The sequence below is a fragment of the Coffea arabica genome, chromosome 10e, assembly GCF_036785885.1.
Source record: "Coffea arabica cultivar ET-39 chromosome 10e, Coffea Arabica ET-39 HiFi, whole genome shotgun sequence".
Classification (NCBI taxonomy): Eukaryota; Viridiplantae; Streptophyta; class Magnoliopsida; order Gentianales; family Rubiaceae; genus Coffea; species Coffea arabica.
In genome coordinates, this window is record NC_092328.1 from 31,996,057 (window position 1) to 32,015,674 (window position 19,618).

Consider the following 19,618-nt stretch of genomic DNA (forward strand, 5'->3'; position numbering starts at 1 on the left):
GCTTCTCAAACCACTTCACTACACACCTTAATACTACCAAGAGAAAGGTTTTTATGGAGCAAATCCAAGTTTAATCGGTTAAATTGTTTGATTGGAGCAAGAAATGAAGAAGTAAGATGAAAGCTTTCCTTTCTTTTCTCCTTGTGAAGCTCAGCCAAGATGATGAAGAATGAAGGTAATTTTGGATCAATTTGGTACTTATTTGGTAAAGGTAGTAAGATGGTCAAATGTCAAAGTCCAACCTTCAATAACAAGGTGACACGTGTCACTTCATTAAATGCATTTCTATCCTTCTTTTTCCCTCTCACATCAATCACTTCACCTCCTCTACTTATCTCTTAACACCCGATAAATTTCACCCAGTATCCGGAACTTAACCTAATTGGTCGAATTTTTCCGAACTTTTCGCCCTAGTGGGTCCCACATTCAAAATACGCTTTTATTTTCTCAAACACTAACCGATACTAGAAAAATCATTTTAAAACTATCTTTGCTCATAAACATTATCTGGGGAATTTTTTCTAATAAAGAAAATGTAGAAAAAACGGGCGATTAAATAAAATAAACCCTAGAAAATTAGAAAATTTCCGGGTTCTCAAACTCATTTTTTTTTCGGGGCGTCACATAAATGATATTTCATGAAATCTCAGGAAAGATTTATAAAATTAGTCCTAAAATTATAGTAGCAGCATATATCTTTTAGATGCAAAAGTATTATAGCATTCCCGCATTTTAAGTAAAGCTAGCTAAATCACTAAGATTGACTCGTAAATCATAATAGGAGAGAGCTCTTAGAATTTTCTGTGTAGCCAGGTTTAGATTTTGAATTTTGTACTTGACACTTGAGAGTGGAAAGGGGTAGGGTGGGAGGGTTAAAAAATATAAAGCTCTTTGAGACCCGGCTTTGCGTGTAAATTACCAAGATACACTTCTAGCTAGCTTGAGGTTCTTTTTTAACCATTTTTTCCCCCAATGCATGTTACCTATATGTTGGACATTACATCACTCTGCCTCGCACTCCCCATTATTCAAATCATAAACGCCAAAATAAATAAAAAATAAAGCAACAAAAGATAAAATTAAGAATAAAGAAAGAAAGATGGATACTATAATACTAGTGCAAATGAAGAAGCAAGGAAGGGACACAATAATAATAATAATAAAGTTCTCAATTTTCATCCATCCATCCATCCTTCCTTCCTTGCAAGTACTATTTACCTCCAGTGTCCCATCTCTATTTCTTTCCCAACTCTCTCTTCCCCTGTGTATTCTTACACAAACACACACACCACACACATTCACACACCATTACAAACACAGCGTATTGGCTACAAAAGTTCACAGAAACTGTGAGATAATATAATCAAGACTGGAGGAGAAATGGGAAATGGATACAACTACAACCATCACCTTCATCAGCAAAGTTTCTATAACAAGAACTCATTCTTGCCACTTCTATGCCGAGTTTCCATCAAGGATGTCAAGTTAAGAGAGTACAAAGATCGTTCATGCTCCTTCTCCGACGACCCTTCATCCCCTAAAGTTAGTTGTATGGGTAAAGTCAAGAAAACCAACCGGTTAATCGGCTTTTCAACACCCTATAGGCTCACGGCCGCAACAGCTACAACAGCCACCACCACCGCGAAAACCAACACAAATCACCAAGGGCATTTTAAGCACAAAAAGCTCAGAAGATTGTTTTCCGGCAAAAACCTCATAACTAGCTTCCCGGCCACCAGCAGCAGTAGTAACACCAGGTACGGTGCTGGGAATGCTAGGAGCTGCAGAGAGATCATCCTGAGGAGAAGTGGTTCAAGAAGGTCTTCGAAGATTAACAATGATGATGGTGGTATTGATCATGTGAGCATTAGTGAACTGGATCCCCCATTGCCGGTGATCAAGAAGGTGCAGCAGCCATGTGAAGTAAATCTGTGGAAGAGAAGATCTGGTGGCCCGGCACTGAAAAGTTTACAGATTGAACAGATTCATGTACCTAGGAACAATCACCTGCCACTGCCAGCACAAACTGTGTAATCATATTGGGGATCCAAATTTCAATTGAAAGGTATTCCAAAAGTTTTGAAAAGGTAATATTGACTTGTTGTAATTTTTTTTTTAATTTTTAATTTGTTATAGACATTAAATTGTAAAATTGGATTCAGATCCAAGTAATCCAATACCCATTTTTCAATGAGTTACATAATTTTGAAGTAATTAATACTCGTAGGTAATTACTTAAATTTTATGGAATCTTTTTTTTTAATCTTTTTCATTTTTCTGGTGTGACAAAATTATATAATTAGTCGTCTTCTATTTATGAACATAGTTAATTACTTGAGTCAATACCCACCTACCCCAGTCCACAAATGAAAAAATTGCTTTTTTGTGGTCTAACTTTACAAATTAGTAAATATTCTTGATTTCTAAACTTCACATATTTATGCAGAGAGGTGGTTAAACAAGATTCCTATTTGGTTGTTTATACACCTTTCTAATAGTGAAGAAGGAAATTATGGTCAATGATAAGGACAAATCAACAATTCTCGCTGTGGTTAAAGTCCACTTTTGTGGTGTAAGATGCCACTTGTGCTAAACTCGATCAGGTCAAACCACTATAGTTCAGCTCCTCTCATTTGTCTTCATGTTTCTTGACGTTTTCATAATACAACATGCTAAAGGGCTCCACGACACTGCACTGGGGCCTGAGCGAAACCTGGGGTCAGATGTGGAGTGTGAACCTCCAGAAGAAAAAAAAAATGTTTTCAAAATGAAGGATCCGATCCAATTTTGTACAGGTTTTCTCTTACTGAGTGTAGGTTTTGCTAAATTGTTTACTAAGTTTTACATTAGGCTAATGACCCAAAAAGAGTTCTCAAACTTTACTAGAGAACTCCATTTGATCCTCCAATCTTGATTTGAGACAAAACCATTCCTTAACTTTATTATGCAGCCGATCTGGTTCCTTCACTTTAATAGGGCAAGATCATCCTTTAACATTTATTATTGGGCCAACTTGATCGTCCAAATTTTCAATGATCAGTTTAAAGAGGGGAAAATTTTTACTCCACACTTTTAATCGCTGATCCAAGTCTTATAATTGACAAGAAAAGAAAACCTTAAAAGTCAAACAAAATATAGATCGTGAAAGAGGGAAAATGCTTACAACAAAAATTAATTAGTCCAACTTAACTTTTGTCATGAAACAATTAAATAGGAATGAATGTCCATTAAAGTTTCCTATGTCTATTGAATTCTCCCAAGGATAAAATTGAATTCCCCCAAGGATAAAAGAGTTAGTATAGATGATGGTTTGGTTTTCCTATACAATTAATTTTATAACCTCTCTTATATTTAGAGGTTAATCTTTTAGTTTTATTTAGTGTTCTCTATAAATAGAGGTGATTGAACATCTCTTTGTAAGCTTTGATCGCTTTGAGTTAATAAAAGAATAGTTCACTACTTTTGTCTACTTCTCTCTATTTTATTTTATCCTACATCTTGTTATTTTATTAGTTTTATAACACGTTATCAGCATGAATCTCTACTTTTAAGCAAAATGTAAAAACGGAGCCTCTACCTTGAACAAACACGAGATTTTGTCGAAATTCTGCCCGTATTTCTTCAAGTAACTTCGGAGGTAAATTTCTAACTCAAAAACTTATTTTAATTTCTTATGGCTAATCTTACAAAACAAGAGTTCGTACCTCTTGATATTTCTGGAAAAAATTATTTATCATGGGTATTGGATGTTGAAATTCATCTTGAGGCAATAGGTCTTGGTAATACTATTATTGAAAAGAATGAATCTTCAAACCAAGACCGTGCCAAAGTTATGATTTTCCTTCGTCATCATTTAGATGAAGGATTAAAAATAGAGTATCTTACTGTTAAAAATCCTCTTGTCCTTTAGCAAGATTTGAAAGAAAGATTCGACCACCTGAAGTTGGTCGTTCTTCCAAAAGCCCGATATGATTGGCTTTACTTATGCCTACAAGATTTCAAATATGTCAATGAATATAATTTAGCTATGTTCCGAATTATTTCTCAATTACCATTATGTGGTGAAAAAGTCACCGATGAAGATATGTTAGAAAAAACATTTTCTACTTTTCATGTCTCTAACATGCTCCCGCAGTAACAATATCGAGAGAAGGGATTTAAAAAATATTCTAAACTTATTGCATGTCTTCTCTTGGTTGAACAAAATAATGAATTATTGCTGAAAAATCATGAGTCTCGACCAACTGGTGAAAGTCCATCCCCTGAAGCGAATGCGACTCAATTTCAAAATTCTGGTCGAGGTCGTGGACGTGGCCGTAAAGGTGGCCGTGGAAGAGGCCGTGGCCGTGGATGTGATCGTAATAGTTTTGTACTCCATGAAAATTATAATCGTGGCAAACAACAAAATATTCCTCAAAAGAGGGGTAATAACTACAATCAGAAAAATGGAGAAAAGAAGGTATGTGAGAAAAATGCTACTGATATGGTATGGAAGGTTATTGGTCCTGTACCTATCGTACGGCTGAGTATCTTGTTGATCTCTATCAAGAATCATTGAAAAAGAAAGACAAAGGTGTCGAAACAAATTTCATTGATCAAAAGAATGATTATGATGATGGTGATGATGCTAATATGACATATCTCGATGTAACTGATTTCTTTGAACATCCTGAAGATGTCAACAAATACCCTATGATTGTTTAGATATTTTATGATGCTTTATATGTTTAATGTAATTTTCTTTCTATTCAATATTTATTTTCGTATCTTTATTATTACTTATTTTTTATTTGAAATTTTCTTCCTGAAGAAGAAATGGATGCTAAATATTTGGGATTAAATAATGGTGATGATGACATTTATCTCATTGATAGTGCTACTACGCACACCATATTGAAAAATAAAAAGTATTTTTCTTATTTAAAAATGAGAGAAACAAATGTTACTACCATCAGTGGTAGTGCAAAATTCATTGAAAGCTCCAGAAGAGCCACTTTATTTCTCCTTAAAGGACTAAAATTATCGTAAATAATGCACTACTCTCTCCCAAGTTTTGGAGAAATTTATTGAGTTTTAAAGATATCCGCGAAAATGGATATCATATCGAAACAATGACTGAGACAAATGGAGAATTTTTATTAATCACAAGTATCATTTTTGGGCAAAAATGCGTAATAGAAAAATTACCTTCCTTTTCTTTTGGCTTATATTATGCACAAATTAGTGCAGTTGAAATTCATCATCTAGTAGACCAGAAGTCTATTTATCTCAATGATTTTATGATTTAGCATGATCGTTTCGGACATCCTGGATCTATAATGATGAGACGAATAATCGAGAATTCACATGGTCACTCATTGAAAAATCAAAAGGTATTAAAAGCCAATGAATTCTCTTGTGTTGCTTGCCCTCAAGGAAAATTAATTATTAGACCATCAACAGTTAAAGTTGGGACTGAATCCCCTATATTTTTAGAACGAACTCATGGTGATATATGTGGACCTGTAGATCTACCATGTGGACTATTTCAATATTTTATGGTGCTAATTGATGCATCAACTAGATGGTCACATTTACGTTTATTATCTACTCGCAACCTGGCATTTACGAGATTGCTTGCTCAAATAATTAAATTGCGAGCACAATTTCCAGATTATCTAATAAAGAAAATTCGTCTAGATAATGCAGGTGAATATGCGTCACATGTTTTTTACGATTATTGTATGTCCATTGGAATTACTATTGAACATCTTGTAACTTATGTTCACACACAAAATGGTCTAGCCGAATCATTATTAAACGGCTACAATTAATTGCTAGACCATTATTGATGAGGCCTAAACTTCCTTCATCTGCTTGGAGACATGCTATATTACATGCAGCAACACTTGTGAGAATTAGGCCGACAAGTTATCATACTTATTCTCCCCTACAATTAACTTTTGGTTATGAGCCCAATATTTCACATTTACGAATATTTGGTTGTGCGGTTTATGTTCCAATTGCATCGCCCCAACATCGTAAATTGGGCCCCAAAAGAAGATTGGGGATATATGTCGGCTATGAGTCACCTTCAATTATTAAGTATATGGAACCATTGACAGGTGATTTATTTACTGCGAGATTTGCAGATTGTCATTTGATGAATCACATTTTCCGACATTAGGTTGAGATAAAAATCAATGGAAAAAGGAAATTACTTGAAAAATTTATGTATCAATAATGTAAAAAAATTTATCTTGCACCAATAAATAACACTAAAATTAAGGAACGAAACAAAGATCTAATGAGAAAAATTGATGGAATGGTCATCAGTATATCATTTGCCGTCATTAAGCGGGTGTAAGGCCCAAAGACAATCTGAGAGAGGGAATGAATTAGATTGATCACAAATTTCCCATATAATAACAATTTCACCCAATAATTTCAACCAAATAAAATACACAAAAGATGTAACAATTGATCCACAAAGTAAATAAAGATCAATAAAGTAAATAGAAAACAAACCAAATGAATCGACACTCTCAATGGCACCTCCCCTTGCTCCTAAACTTCGCCAAGATTGGTGCTCAATCAACCAAAAACTTCTTCCAATTGTTGGTGAAGCAAACAAACTTGTACAAAGAAGGACTCACCTTTTGCCCACACTAAATATCTCAACTCTAGTTGAGCCAAAGATTTTACAACTCTTCCTAGTAAACTCTTTCTAAGTTACAATTGAATACTCACCCTAACAATGAATAACAATTACAAGTGAGGCTCACAAATTCAAGAACTTTTTCCATACCTATACACTAGTCAAAATATTTTTTTGAACAAAAATCACTCTTGAAAGCTTGTATCTCATGTAGGCAAAAGTTCCTCTTATTTTCGAAATTTGGGGATATTTATAAATAGTGAAATTTTTCCCAAAATTCCTCTCTAACAATCAAAAAATTACCTGTTAGAAAACTAGTAATTGGAACTTTCAGATGTTCAATCCTGCATCCAACACCCTTTTGGGCGTCCAATCCAATTGTTCTACATCTGACATTGCGTTCAAAAGTGTATTGAGTCTTTGCTAGGAGGTTTAGACATCTAATCCAATGTTCAAAAGATTCGCCTGATAGAAACATAAAGTTCCAAAATTTCTTTTTAATCTGTCGAACGCCTGATAGTCCAACCATGCATCCAATCCATCATCTGATCATCAAGGTCAAGTTTCACTTTATTTATTGGACATCTATTTCTCTTAACAAATGTCTGAAACTTCATCCCATGCTTAGAGACATACTTATTTTGAAGTGCTTTAGACGTCAAATCCACTTGGTATTCATTCAATGGTGCGTTTGATATTCAGTGAAAGACTTTGTTCCTTCTTGTTTTGCTTTCTTTTCTTTACCAATTGTTTGAGCACCTATACTAATGAAAAATTCATTTGAAATATTGGTCAAAATCATCATTTTGTTTCGTTACTCATCAAAACTAATGATTAATCAACTTAAGTCTTTCAATCTCTCTCTTTTTTATGATGACAAACAAAATAGTGATTTCTTTTATGAAATAAACTCAAATAGGCTCCCGCTCAGCACAAGTCAACATTTAAAGAAATATCATTCTATCTACTCTGTGAGGACCCGAAATTTTTTTTATTTTTATTTTATTTTACTGGCTTATTTAATTATTTATTCACCTGTTTTCTCCGAATAATTTATTTCAACCATTTTAAATCCATTTACCTGCAGCAATGTCTCACTTGTATTTTTAAAACGTCCCTTGACGATGAGCGTCGGTAGTTGGTGATTACCAACAGAGCCTTACTTCAGGAGGTCGAGGAGCTGAGCGCCATGCCATGGTGGATACTTCAGAGTACTAGGATATTTGAGCTCGAGGGAACAGTGGTAGAGGAGAGGACTAGGGCTTGGGCCACTGGTGTTGAGCTCCAGAGGATTAGGGCTCGACTGGCTAGAGTAGTCAAGGAAGTCCAGGATTGGGTTGGAGTGATTTTAGCCGACACCACCATATTGATAGAGGACGCGATAGAGGCTGTCGAGAGCCCGGTTCATGAGGGCACTCCTGAGGAGGAACCTTTCAAGGAGGATCCGGAGGAGGATGTTCAAGCTAGTGGTTCGGATGCGAACTAGACTAGGACGTTGACTTTTGACTTTTGTGACTAGAATTAGTTGGGGTGACGCTTGTAAAGTTCTTGGCGTCTATTGCATGACTAATTGCACTTTTATGGCACATGTGTGCTATATTTTTGTAAATGCCCCATAACTTGCTGATCTTGTATGGATCTTTAATTGTTAATATATGTTAATTATCGTTATTTCAAATGTTTTTCGCATTGACTTGTATTTTAAGTATTCTCTCGCGTAATTAATTCTATGCTTGCATTTAGGCATAACTAAGATTGTGGATGGACGAAAGAGAGGTAGAGATTGGGGGCGTGGGGTTAGGCAAACCCAACCTCTAGAGGACGATCAAGGATCGGCAACTGGACCGACCCAAAGACAAGGACATGTAGAGGGTGACCAGGTGGCTACTACCATCAACTGCATGACGGATATTTTAGAGCGATTAGCAAAACGAGAAGGTCAAGGACCTATTAAGCAACCTAGGCTCAGGATAGAGGGGATGATAGGGTTTTGGAGAGATTTTTGAAATTTGCTCCGCCTAAATTTATCGGAGGACCCAACCTTGAGTTAGTGGAGAACTGGTTGGAAAGAATGATCAATATTTTTGCTGCCCTAAACTATACTGAGGACAGACGAGTGACCTTTGTTGCCTTTCAATTTGAGGGTGTAGCACGTGCTTGGTGGGATGTGATAAGGGGAAAATGGAAAAAAACACGGACCCCTTGGACCTGGGAAAACTTTACCCGAGAGTTTAATGAAAAATTTCTTCCACCCTTGATTCAAGAGAAAATGGAGGATGAATTTATAAAGTTGAGACAGGGGACTTCTAGCGTGGCTGAATATGAAGGAAAATTTACTAAGGTTTCTAAGTATGCTCCGGAATTGGTGACTAATGAGTGGAAAAAGATAAGACACTCTGTAGAAGGACTTAATGTGGAGATTCAGGAGGGGTTGGCGGCAGCCGAAATCTCTACTTTCACTGAAACTTTAGAGAAAGCACAGAGAGTCGAAAGTGCAATACTGCAAGTAAGGGATTTTCATGCTAAGAAAAGGAACACTCCTAGTTACTCCTCTGGACAAGCAACTAAAAGTGTCCCACCTTCTAAAAAGGAAAAAGGAATGGGAAGAGTAGAGACATCCAGTCCACGAAAAGGAACTCAACCAAGAGGAGGCCACAATGGGCAAGGTCGAGTAAGAGAAACGCCTTCTGGTGGTCTGGCCGTGACTCCTCAAGTTAGTTGTGGCTACTGTGGCAAGTCCAATCATGTAGAAAATGATTGTTGGAGGAAATCGGGAAAGTGTTTATACTATGGTAGTGCCGAGCATCCGCTCGCAAGTTGTCCAAGAGTGCCGACAGTAAGAGGTAGTACTCAAAGGCCAGAAAAGTCAGCATCTAAACAAACTAGTGCTGGAGGAAGTCGATCTAAAGCAACGGCTAGAGTTTATGCATTAGACCATCAACAGGTTTCGAATTCCACTAAGGTTATTGAAGGTATGATTCTTGTTTTTCATTGTTTAACTAAGGTTCAAGTGACCCTGATACCACACACTCATTTGCAAACCCTAGATTTATGAGTGGGGTAAATGTGAGACCGATTAAGTTACCCTATAGTTTGGAAGTTAAAATGCCTATTGGGGAAATCAAATTTTAATTGCTAATTGGGTGAATAGAAATTGTGAATTATGGGTTGGAGAGTGTAAGTTGTTGATTGATCTGATAAGCATAACTTAATGATAAGCATATCCTAGGTGTGAATTTTGAGAGCAAAATTCTTTTTAAGGAGGGAAAGATATGAGGACCCGAAAATTTTCTTATTTTTATCTTATTTTACTGGCTTATTTAATTATTTATTCACCTGTTTTCTCTGAATAATTTATTTCAACCATTTTAAATCCATTTACATGTAGCAATGTCTCACTTATATTTTTAAAACGCCTGTTAGCAAATTTAATTTTTCAGAGGCTCGTTTAGTGAGAAATAGCGAGTACATATTTTTTGAGGTAATATTCAATCCGAGAGTGCAATAATCTTGAAAAATTAAGAATGATTAATAGTATACTAAGAAAAGTTAATTGAGGGATTAGAGGTGAGTGAGTTCAAAATTTTGCTTTTACCGCGCGCGCGTCAATAGTTTCTCGAAAGTCGCACCGTGCAACAAATTGGAGATTTGAGAAATTAATTCTAGACTCGTAAGAATGAGTAATTATAGTATTAAAGGAATTACATTGGAGGATTAGTGCACTAGTGCAACAAACAAGAGAGAAAACGGTGGTACGAAATCCGCGCGCGACACTATTTGAAGTTGACTTTTGCAAAGCTTCTTGGCCGCAATTTCCTAAAGCTTCCAAGACAAGATTCATACCTGCCAAACACTCTCTCTTTCTCTCTTGGTCAGCTGAACCTCTAGCAAAGGAAAAGGAAGAAGAAAACTCTTCATTTCAAGCTTCCATCTTGCTAGCAAAACTTCATCCAATCTTCTAGTTCTTAGAGAATCACTCTAGCTTGGAGAAAGACATCATCTAGTGGAGTTTCTTGGAGATTTTGTGGTGAGAAATTTCTGATTTCTTCAAGGGTTCAAGAGGTATCCTCCATCTCCTTCAAATCTTTCCATTTTCTTCAAGAATGAAGCTCAGATTGCATCGGTTTACAACCCAAGCAAGAAATAGGTAGAGGACTTGAGGAAAATAAGTTATCTTGCTTTAGCCACTAGGCTAGTGGTCTTGAGATGGATTATAGGTAATTGCCTTGAGGATTAAAGTGCTTAATTGTTGTGTTTATGTGTTAAATGAGTGGAACTACGGTTAGAAATGGAGAGAAAATTGAGAAATGAGTGAGATTAGAGTTGGCTGAAATTCTATCCACTGTTGCTCTATTTTAATTAGAATTTTTGGTGCTTGTATGGCTGTGAAATTGATGGATATATGTGGTATATTGTGTGTACAAAGTGTCTACCAAAAATCGTTTCAATTGGTTACTCAAAACTAGAGTTTTCGATAAAGAAAGAAATATGGAAATGGTGATCGAGGCAGCCGAACAGTACCTCTTTATTCAAACATAACTTTCTGTACAAAATTTGAAATTGAGTGCCATTAGTGGCATTCAAAACTAGATATTCATAGCTTTTTGATGGTATAAAACTCATCTACTAGTTCAAACTAAGTGAACCGTAGTGATTTAACAAAATTGACTGTCCTGTTGTGACTGTCTGTCCGAGAGGAATGGAGAAGCTGCATCTTGTGGCTCTATTTTCTCTCATTTGTGAACTGATTTTGGAAATGACTCTTTCTGATGAAATGTATCATTTTGAACATATTTTCCAACACCACCAACCATTCTTAATTTGAACTTGTATTGAGTGAGATATGGTCTGATTTTGAAAGTGCAACAAAGCTGGAAAACTAGAAAGTCTTTCCTTTCTTGTTGGCCGAATGGTCAACCTTGTTTTGAGATGTTTTGTCTCAAAAATTTTGATGTCAATTGCTTATTAAATGTTTATAGGACCTTGGTTTCAAAATTGAATCGAATTGGGGTTGATTTCATTGTGCAAAACACTTGGAAAAGAAAGAAAAGTATGAGGGCAGATTTGCCTTGAAACATATTCCCAACTTTAGTCATTTTGTTAACTGCCTTCCCACATGAGTTTTTGCGTAAAATTTGATAGAGAGGTACTCAATATGGAAGTTTAATTTTATCAAATTTGGTGTAATTTCAAGATCATTTCGATATCCAAATAATGCCCCAAAGATTGCTTTTCAAATCTGGAAATTCATTGTTCTAGTAGTGAAAATTGACTGACTTTGAACTGTTATATATTGATACTCAAGACTCCGAATTTAGTCCCGTTTATCGTGTTTGAAACCTTATTTGGAACTCTCTTTGTGTTACAAATTTCAAGGGCTGGTTCACTTTCTGTGAATTATGCCGAATTTTCAAAGATTACTGGAAAACCAAGACTGGTTCAAACCTGTCTTCTTGGAAAAGAGTCTTCTAGGAACTTTTAGTACTTCGAACCTAGTATCCGACGTATAGAGTTTTCCATATTTGGACATGCCAAAGTCAAGATTTGATTTTTCCAAGTTTGTCACTTAAAGCTGAAACTTTCTGATTTCTTATGAAATGAGCTTTTGTGGACTCGTCACCTTATCTTGATATCGATAAACTGTTTTAAATTCAATTTCATGTTAGAGACTAGTTTCTCTTGGGACTTTAAATCCCCACTTTTGAATCTCGATTTTCGAGTGATTAAGGTTCTCTTTCATGACATTGTCTTAGTATTGCAAGTGTACATTCTTCCTTGTTAGCACGGGGTTTGTAAGTAATAGTGAGTGATAGTCAATTATTATTTGCTCAGGCACTCAAGGGGATCTTCAAGAGAATCTCGGAGTGGACGCCTGAAAACTTATTTGCTCACTTACCCACTTTTGACTTGGTGAGTGTCATGTGTATGAAGTATTGCTACGTGCTTAATTGCTTTCATTAATTGAGTATTTTGAAAGTGTCGAGTCGAGTGTGTACTTTATCACACTCGTTCTCTTTTAAGTGAATCATATTGGAATTGTATGAAGTGAATTGCTAAGTGAATAAAGTGAAGTGTTGCAATAGTGAATTATACTATGATTGAATCGATGTCGATTGGAGTGATCTCCTTGACTTAAATTTATAATAGTGGGGGACACCCAAACTCATCAGCCGACCTTACGACTTGAGCCGGCATGGGCTTGGTCGTGAAGCTTGGTGAGCCATGAGAAAAATTTATAAACTTGATCTATTTGAGAGATCTCGCTTGGCATACTCGAGTAGTATCGCCTTATGTAAAAGAAGTGTTGGCCCAGAGCAGGGGGTGTAACGGTGAACGGGGAAGAGTAAGTGAAGTTCTGTAAGACCCCAGTTATTCCTTAATTTTGATATTATGTGAAATAAAGAGCATTAGCATCATTTTTGCTGCAAAATTTGGTTTTAGGGTTGGTGGTAATCCTTTAACTGTTATTTTGTTCTACATATTTAGAAAATCCTAATTTGGGTTATTACTAAAACCCTAGTTTTCGTATTAATCACAAGTTTATGCTGGAGTTAATATTAGGCATACTAATGTATGTTTTTGTATAGGTAAGTATAGGATTTGATTTATTTTACAATGGTTAAATAGGTTTAAAAAGCTAGAAAACCCTAAACTAGTAAAACCTCTAATTTTGCTAATGTCAAAAAGGTTGTTGTTTAGTTACTTATATGTAGGATAAAGTATGATTAAGAAGGGGTGGTTAAGATAGGAGGGTGATTAGTGAAGCGATTAAGTGGGATGAAGCATTTTAGACTAGATTACGCATGTATCCTATGGAGTTAATTGAAAGACTTCCATAAGTTTGTGGGCAAAAGAGTAAGAGAGATAAAGTGAAGTTGTAAGGGCTAAGAAGCAAAATGCACGCTTTTGTATGATTGGTTGAAGTGAAAATATCTTCTATGGGCTTTGACTTATATTGTATCATAGGAAATACAAGCTAAACATAAGTTATTAAGCAAACCAACACCAAAGAGAGAGAGGGCCGAGAGCTTGCACAAGAGAGGAGAGAAAATTCCTTCCAAGTTCATCCACCTTTAGCCATCCATCTTGACCTTGGAGCTTAGGGAAGCATCATTGGCACTTGATTGTTGTGATTTCATCACTTGCAAAGTTTGGTTGAAGGTAAACCATCTCACTTGAAAGTTAACTTTTGGTGATTTAATCTTGAAGCTATGAAAGTGATCTTCTCGTTGTGGTTGTGAATTTTTATGGTTTATATGGTGATTATAGAGGAGTTTAATGGTTTATTTTGTTGGTATTTTGTTGCATAAATTTCGGTCAAGGCTAGGGAAATTAGGGTTTCTTGCTTCATGATTCCTTAAGTTGGTTTGGTTGGTTATTTGGCTTGCTAATGGGATCTATGGTGTGATAATTTCACTTGTATGGTTGATTCTTAGCAAAATCTGATTTGGTCATGAAACCCTAGTTTAAGGGGAAGTTAGTTTGGCTTATCTAGGGCTTAGATAGTTAGGGTTTGGTTGGTTAGGTTTGGAGGTTAGTTGGACTTGTAAGATTAAGAGTATAGAATATGGTTAGTATTTGCTAGGTTTTGAGGTTAGGGTGGGGAAGGGATTTCGGGTTTCTTGTAACACCATTAGGAGATGGTATGTGTGTGTTGTAGTGGTGTGGCAATGGTTAGAAAACTTGCATGTGATGCTTGTATTTGGACCACACGTTTGTGCCACTGAAATAGCCTAAACCAGAAAAACAGGACAGTGCAATTCTGCAGCTTTGGTTCCATTTTTCATTGGGATCCGTGCTGACTCAGCTTTTAGACAAAACATGAAAGTTATAGCTTTATAACTCAGCATTCCATCGCCTTTGGAATTTCTTGATTCGGATCTACAAGTCCTGAGTTATGGTCGTTCAAACAGGGCCTGTTTGACAACCTGGATCTAAACGGCTGGGACTGTCTTGTGCACTTTTGCCCTAGTTCAGTTGAGATCTGGGTTGAAGGGCCTTCATGAAAGTTGTAAAGGTTTGAGTGATCTGTCTATCTGCTAAATTTCAGAGCATTTGGACCTTGGTAACATACAAAACGATCCAAACATTGTAAACTGTCTGGATTGCCTAAGACAGTTTCTGTTGGCTATTGTTTCTTCCTATTTTGATGAGGATGAATCCTATTTTAACTCTTGATGTCTTCATGAAAGTTGTGACTCGTTCTCTTAGCTTTGAAATGGTGCCTCATACACTTTAATCTGACATTGATAGCCTAACTTATGGTCAAAACAGTTTGGGGTGGCAAATCTGTCGTTTCCGTTTTCGACGGCTGTTTCCGTTTCCGTTCGCGTGTCCATTATGCCCTATTTGCTTGATTTATGCATTTTAATAGCCGTTTGTGGAATAATGTGGTAGCAGGCTAGGCAGAGCCAATGGGACCTGTTAGCTGGCGCACGCGACGTGATTTTCGTACTTTTGCTATACTTGTTCTTTATGTAAGTATTCGGGCCGCTTATATGTATAAATCACTTATGTGCTTTAATGTGGATGAAAGGGTATTTAGGTGAGAGTGTACTTTATCACACTCGACCTAAACCCTAATTTGCACCTGCATTTATACATGACATGCGTATATGAATTGTTTTGGGATTGAACCCCTGGAGCTTGTCGCTCAGGGTGACTTTTTGAAATATGATGAGTTTGGGGCCTGATCTCAAGACCTATACGGACTATTCGAGCCGGCCGAGGCTTGGTCGAAGTCAGTCCAACCTAGTCTTGAGGTCACCACATTTGTGAACCAAGTTCGATTTCGTTTTGATTGCTCGAGCCATTTTGTGCAGTTGACTGGCCAATGAAGGTGATAAGGGGTATGGTGGGAGTACAAGTGGAGTTTTACGGACCCTTATTTGTGGTCGACGGAGTGTCGACAGGAGGTCACACGTGGCAAATGACTTGGCTTTGGAGCCAACCTGTATCCTTAACTTGTGTTGTTATTTCTTTTGCTTTTGACATGGCATCTTTGTGACGAAATTGTTCGTCTTGATGTGCCATTTACGTTTTTACCCCTGTTTACTTACTAAGTTTTTAGCTTACCCATTTCTCTTTGTTTTCCTTAATAGGGGACGACGCGGGAGACTCTTTGGCACTGTCACTAGTATAGCTAGGTTTAGTTTGTAGTAACCGGACAATTAAGATGGTTCTTCTTGTTATACTGATCCGTGTAAGAACCCTTTTTCGGGTCTACTTTTTTATTTTGGTTATTATCATAAGGTGATGTAGTGGTCTGGATATCTACTTTTGAGGGTGTAAATAGAACTCTTTTGCCAATGTATATATTGTGAATAGTACTCTTTTGGTTTATATGGCTTTCATTACTTTGCGTTTTCGAGTCCTAGCGCGAGTTAGGCAGACGGTCCGCTAAGCCTTTTGGTACGCCTCTGGGTGAGGTGGGGTCGTCACAAGTTCTACAGACTTAATACCCACCCGATTGACGGAATGTCATTACATGAAAGTATTTGATCGAGCCTTGGCGAAACAAGTGGAATTTAGCTCCTGAGAGCTCCTGTATCCTTATTGAATGTGTGTTATTATTATTTATGAATTATTTGAAATTTCTTGTTTTAATTCTCGTAAAAATGCCATGGTTATGTGAACTATGTGTTTGCATGTTTCTTGGCCTCACTGAGCGTCAGCTCACCCCATTAGCTTTGTTTTCCTTAGCAGGAGTTTGGAATGGAAAGAATTTTTGGAGAAGCGGGTTTGATTACTTTTGATTAGGATTTTGGGTTGTATTTAATTAGCCGACTTCTAGTGATTTTACTTTTGGGGAAAGTGATTTACTTTTGAGAACTTGTGTTGTAAGATTTAAATATTTTAAGGAAGCGACCCTTTCTTTATACCTTCAACTTTTATTATTCGGATATTTATCCTTAAATTTGAATTGGAATTGTATCGAGTCCTGGCGAGAGTTGGGCAGGTGTCCCGCCAATACCCTTGGGTTTGCCCTTGGGAGAAGTGGGGGCGTCACTGTTGGTATTAGAGCTTAGGTTTCAGATCTCTGTAGTATATCTTTGTGACGATCCCACCTCCCCCTAAGGCGTACCAAAGGGTTCGACGGACCGCCTGCCTATCTCTCGTCAGGACTCACTCACTCGTATCACATGCATACATCCATAGACCATAAATAACATCGCAATTCAAGCTTATAATTTACATTGATGCACAATCAAGATACAAAACCTCAATATACCCAAACTGGTTCAAAGTGTACAAAATCCAAATACAAAACATTCTATTCAAGGAATAGCGTGAGTAGAAGTCAAAAGTCAAAACAACTAGACTACGCTAGTCTTTACACGTCTCACGCCTCGCTCGTACCCCTGTAAGGAAAACAAATGGAGTGGAATGAGCTAAAAGCCCAGTGAGGTTCCAAATAGCAAATTGACCATTATTTATAAGTACAAGTTTTCGATATAGCAAAGTAACGAGCATGAAGAGTTTATAAAAGTGAGCAATAACACGTCAAGTGGCAATCTCAAAATGAGCGAGTGTAAAGTTTTTCAGAATAAACAATAATCCAATAAGCAATAATCATTCCAAAGCATAAGGATACGGATGGCTCTCAGGAGCCAACTTCCATTCATCATCAGGAGCTTGATCACGTAATAGTTGACACTCCGTCAACTTTCAAGTAAAGGAACCAATCCACTAGAGCACCACTTACGCTACTCTCCGTCCACCATTCAAACCCCCTACTGGGCCCAAAATCCTCAATAAACACGGGTGGTAATACTCGAGTATACCGATTAGTCGAGGAGATATCACTCCACTCGACAATCAAGAGACCCAGTGTTCGTTACCCAATCGACCAAGCCCTTGCCGGCTCGACTCGAGTAACTTGCCACAGGGTTTCTGGAATTTCAGGAAGTGCGCACAACATAAACAAGTATATCAATTCAATTTCAACAATAAACAAGTATATATCAAATAAGGGCAAGTGCGATAAAGTACACTCTTGCCCGATCAAGCCAATCATATATCATTTAACCATATTGATCAAGTATTGGAAACAAGTGTCCAGTTCAATCAGGTATTTGGAAGCACTCACCAAAATGAAGTGCCCCTAGTAATCACGTCTGGTTTATACTCCGGGTTCGGAGTCCAAATCTGCGATAAAATTCAATTTGAGAACTTTGAAACATGACTAAGATTCGAAACTTAGGCGTTTCGTTCAATAAGAATCAAGAAATGGAAATTCACTTGGAGAATATTCGTGAAACACTCGCTCGCTTTTCAAACTATATAACTTTGTAACATTTGTACTTGAAAATGCCATTTGTGTCGAAAGTACAAGGAAAACGTATTCCTAGTAGTCATAGTTGTATTTCTCAAGGGTACAAGTTCGGCCAAATCCTTACTTATATACCTCGGAAAAAGAAGACGCAAATATCCTAGATAGTTCAAGTGGTAATCACTCTTAACCCTTACTCAAGTCGCAAGTATATTTCTCTAGTCCTCGAGCGTAAATTTGGGCAGCATGCCCTTTGTATTTACCTAATTTTCTAGCCATGTACGGCTTCATTATTTTTCCTCAGCCAATCCCAAAGTCATACACAATATAAATTCATCACAATAGCCGTTCAATAGGCTCAAGGTAATACAAGTACAAAAATCAAGCTAATGACATGTGCGGAAATGAAGTTTAACAAAAGACAAATTTGACGTGTTTTTGCGGAATGGACACATCCGAGGCTACGCTTATCAGATTGAGATGTAATTTGTGTTGTTTTGAAGTTAAGACACAGGGCTACAATTTTGATGAAGACCACTTAGTCTAATTTCCAGTGTAACCTAGTCAAATTCCCAATTCACAGAACCAAATTCCAACTAATAGACCAGTTAACCGCACTACCTTTAAATGGCCATATCGCAAGCTACCAAAGTCCGTTAAGACGTTCTTGGAGGCGTTGAAAAGCTAAGACAGAGTACTAAAACTTTCATGTTTTGGAAAATGGTTAAATCTGCACGGATCATAGTGAATAAACACAGCCAAATGGATGAACTGTCTAAAACGGATCACTGGAAACATCCTAGGGTAGCGAGGGTATTTTGGTCTTTTCACAGGCTACGTTGCTCTGATTGGGCTGAAATTTTGTAGTCAACTATAAAACATCATTCTATACAAATTTCATGTTTTATGCTAAGCCTAATTTGGCTTCTAACATCATGAACTGGAACCGGACAGAACAGGGCTACAAATTTCCAGAAATCTGGAATTTTCGGTTTCAAAGGAAACTTTCTTCATTTCTTGCTTCAATCACTACCAAAGCCCCTTATATAATCTTAGATACAACATATATGAACCATACAGCAAGTATAGGAAGCAATCTTTCAAACCCTAACTCATATAACTAAAAAAAACATACACTATCCGCCCAAATCTTGATAATAGCTATCATCCACCACAAATTTAAGGTGCTAAGCCAATTTAAACAAGATCAAGAGTAAGAAATGGGGAAATCAGCATCATTACCTTGCTAAAGTGACTACCAAAAGCAACCCTAGCTCTTCCTTCCAAAATTTCACCAACACCTCACTAGCTAAACACTCAAGGAAGGTTTTAATTGGTTTAGTTTTTTGTTTCCTCACTTGGATGATCCAATTTCAAGATGGATTTGGGCAGCTCTCCCTTGGGTTTTTCTCTCTCTCTCTCTTGGCCAAGGTACCAGAAAAATGAGGAAGAAAGGCTGCTCCATGGTGATAAGAAGGCAAGACAATTAGTCTTGGTCAAGGCTCTTAGATGGCCGACAACTGTCCTCACCAACCTCCACTCATTTTTTTGTTTCTTTTCCTTGCCATTTTGGTCCAAATTTTTGGTCAAAGCCAGCTGGAATTGAGGGGATATTTTTCTTAAATAATAATGATCTTGTATGGTAAGAAAGTGGTGGTCAAGTGGTGCGTTCAATCGGTAGTGCACAGTACACGTCGGTTCGCACCGTT

The 19,618-nt window shown here is 37.0% G+C and overlaps 1 protein-coding gene across 1 annotated transcript; it reads left to right on the forward strand.

The window, feature by feature from the left end:
* Positions 1 to 1,380: 1,380 nt before the first annotated feature.
* On the forward strand, positions 1,381 to 2,034 carry LOC113711408 (uncharacterized). The gene has a single exon (XM_027234576.1). It carries the CDS (start codon positions 1,381 to 1,383, stop codon positions 2,032 to 2,034), a length of 654 nt encoding a protein of 217 aa, XP_027090377.1.
* Positions 2,035 to 19,618: the final 17,584 nt, after the last annotated feature.

What these genes read in the sequence shown, in the direction of transcription:
- LOC113711408 (XM_027234576.1), top strand. Translation starts at nt 1,381, where the DNA reads ATGGGAAATGGATACAACTACAACCATCACCTTCATCAGCAAAGTTTC.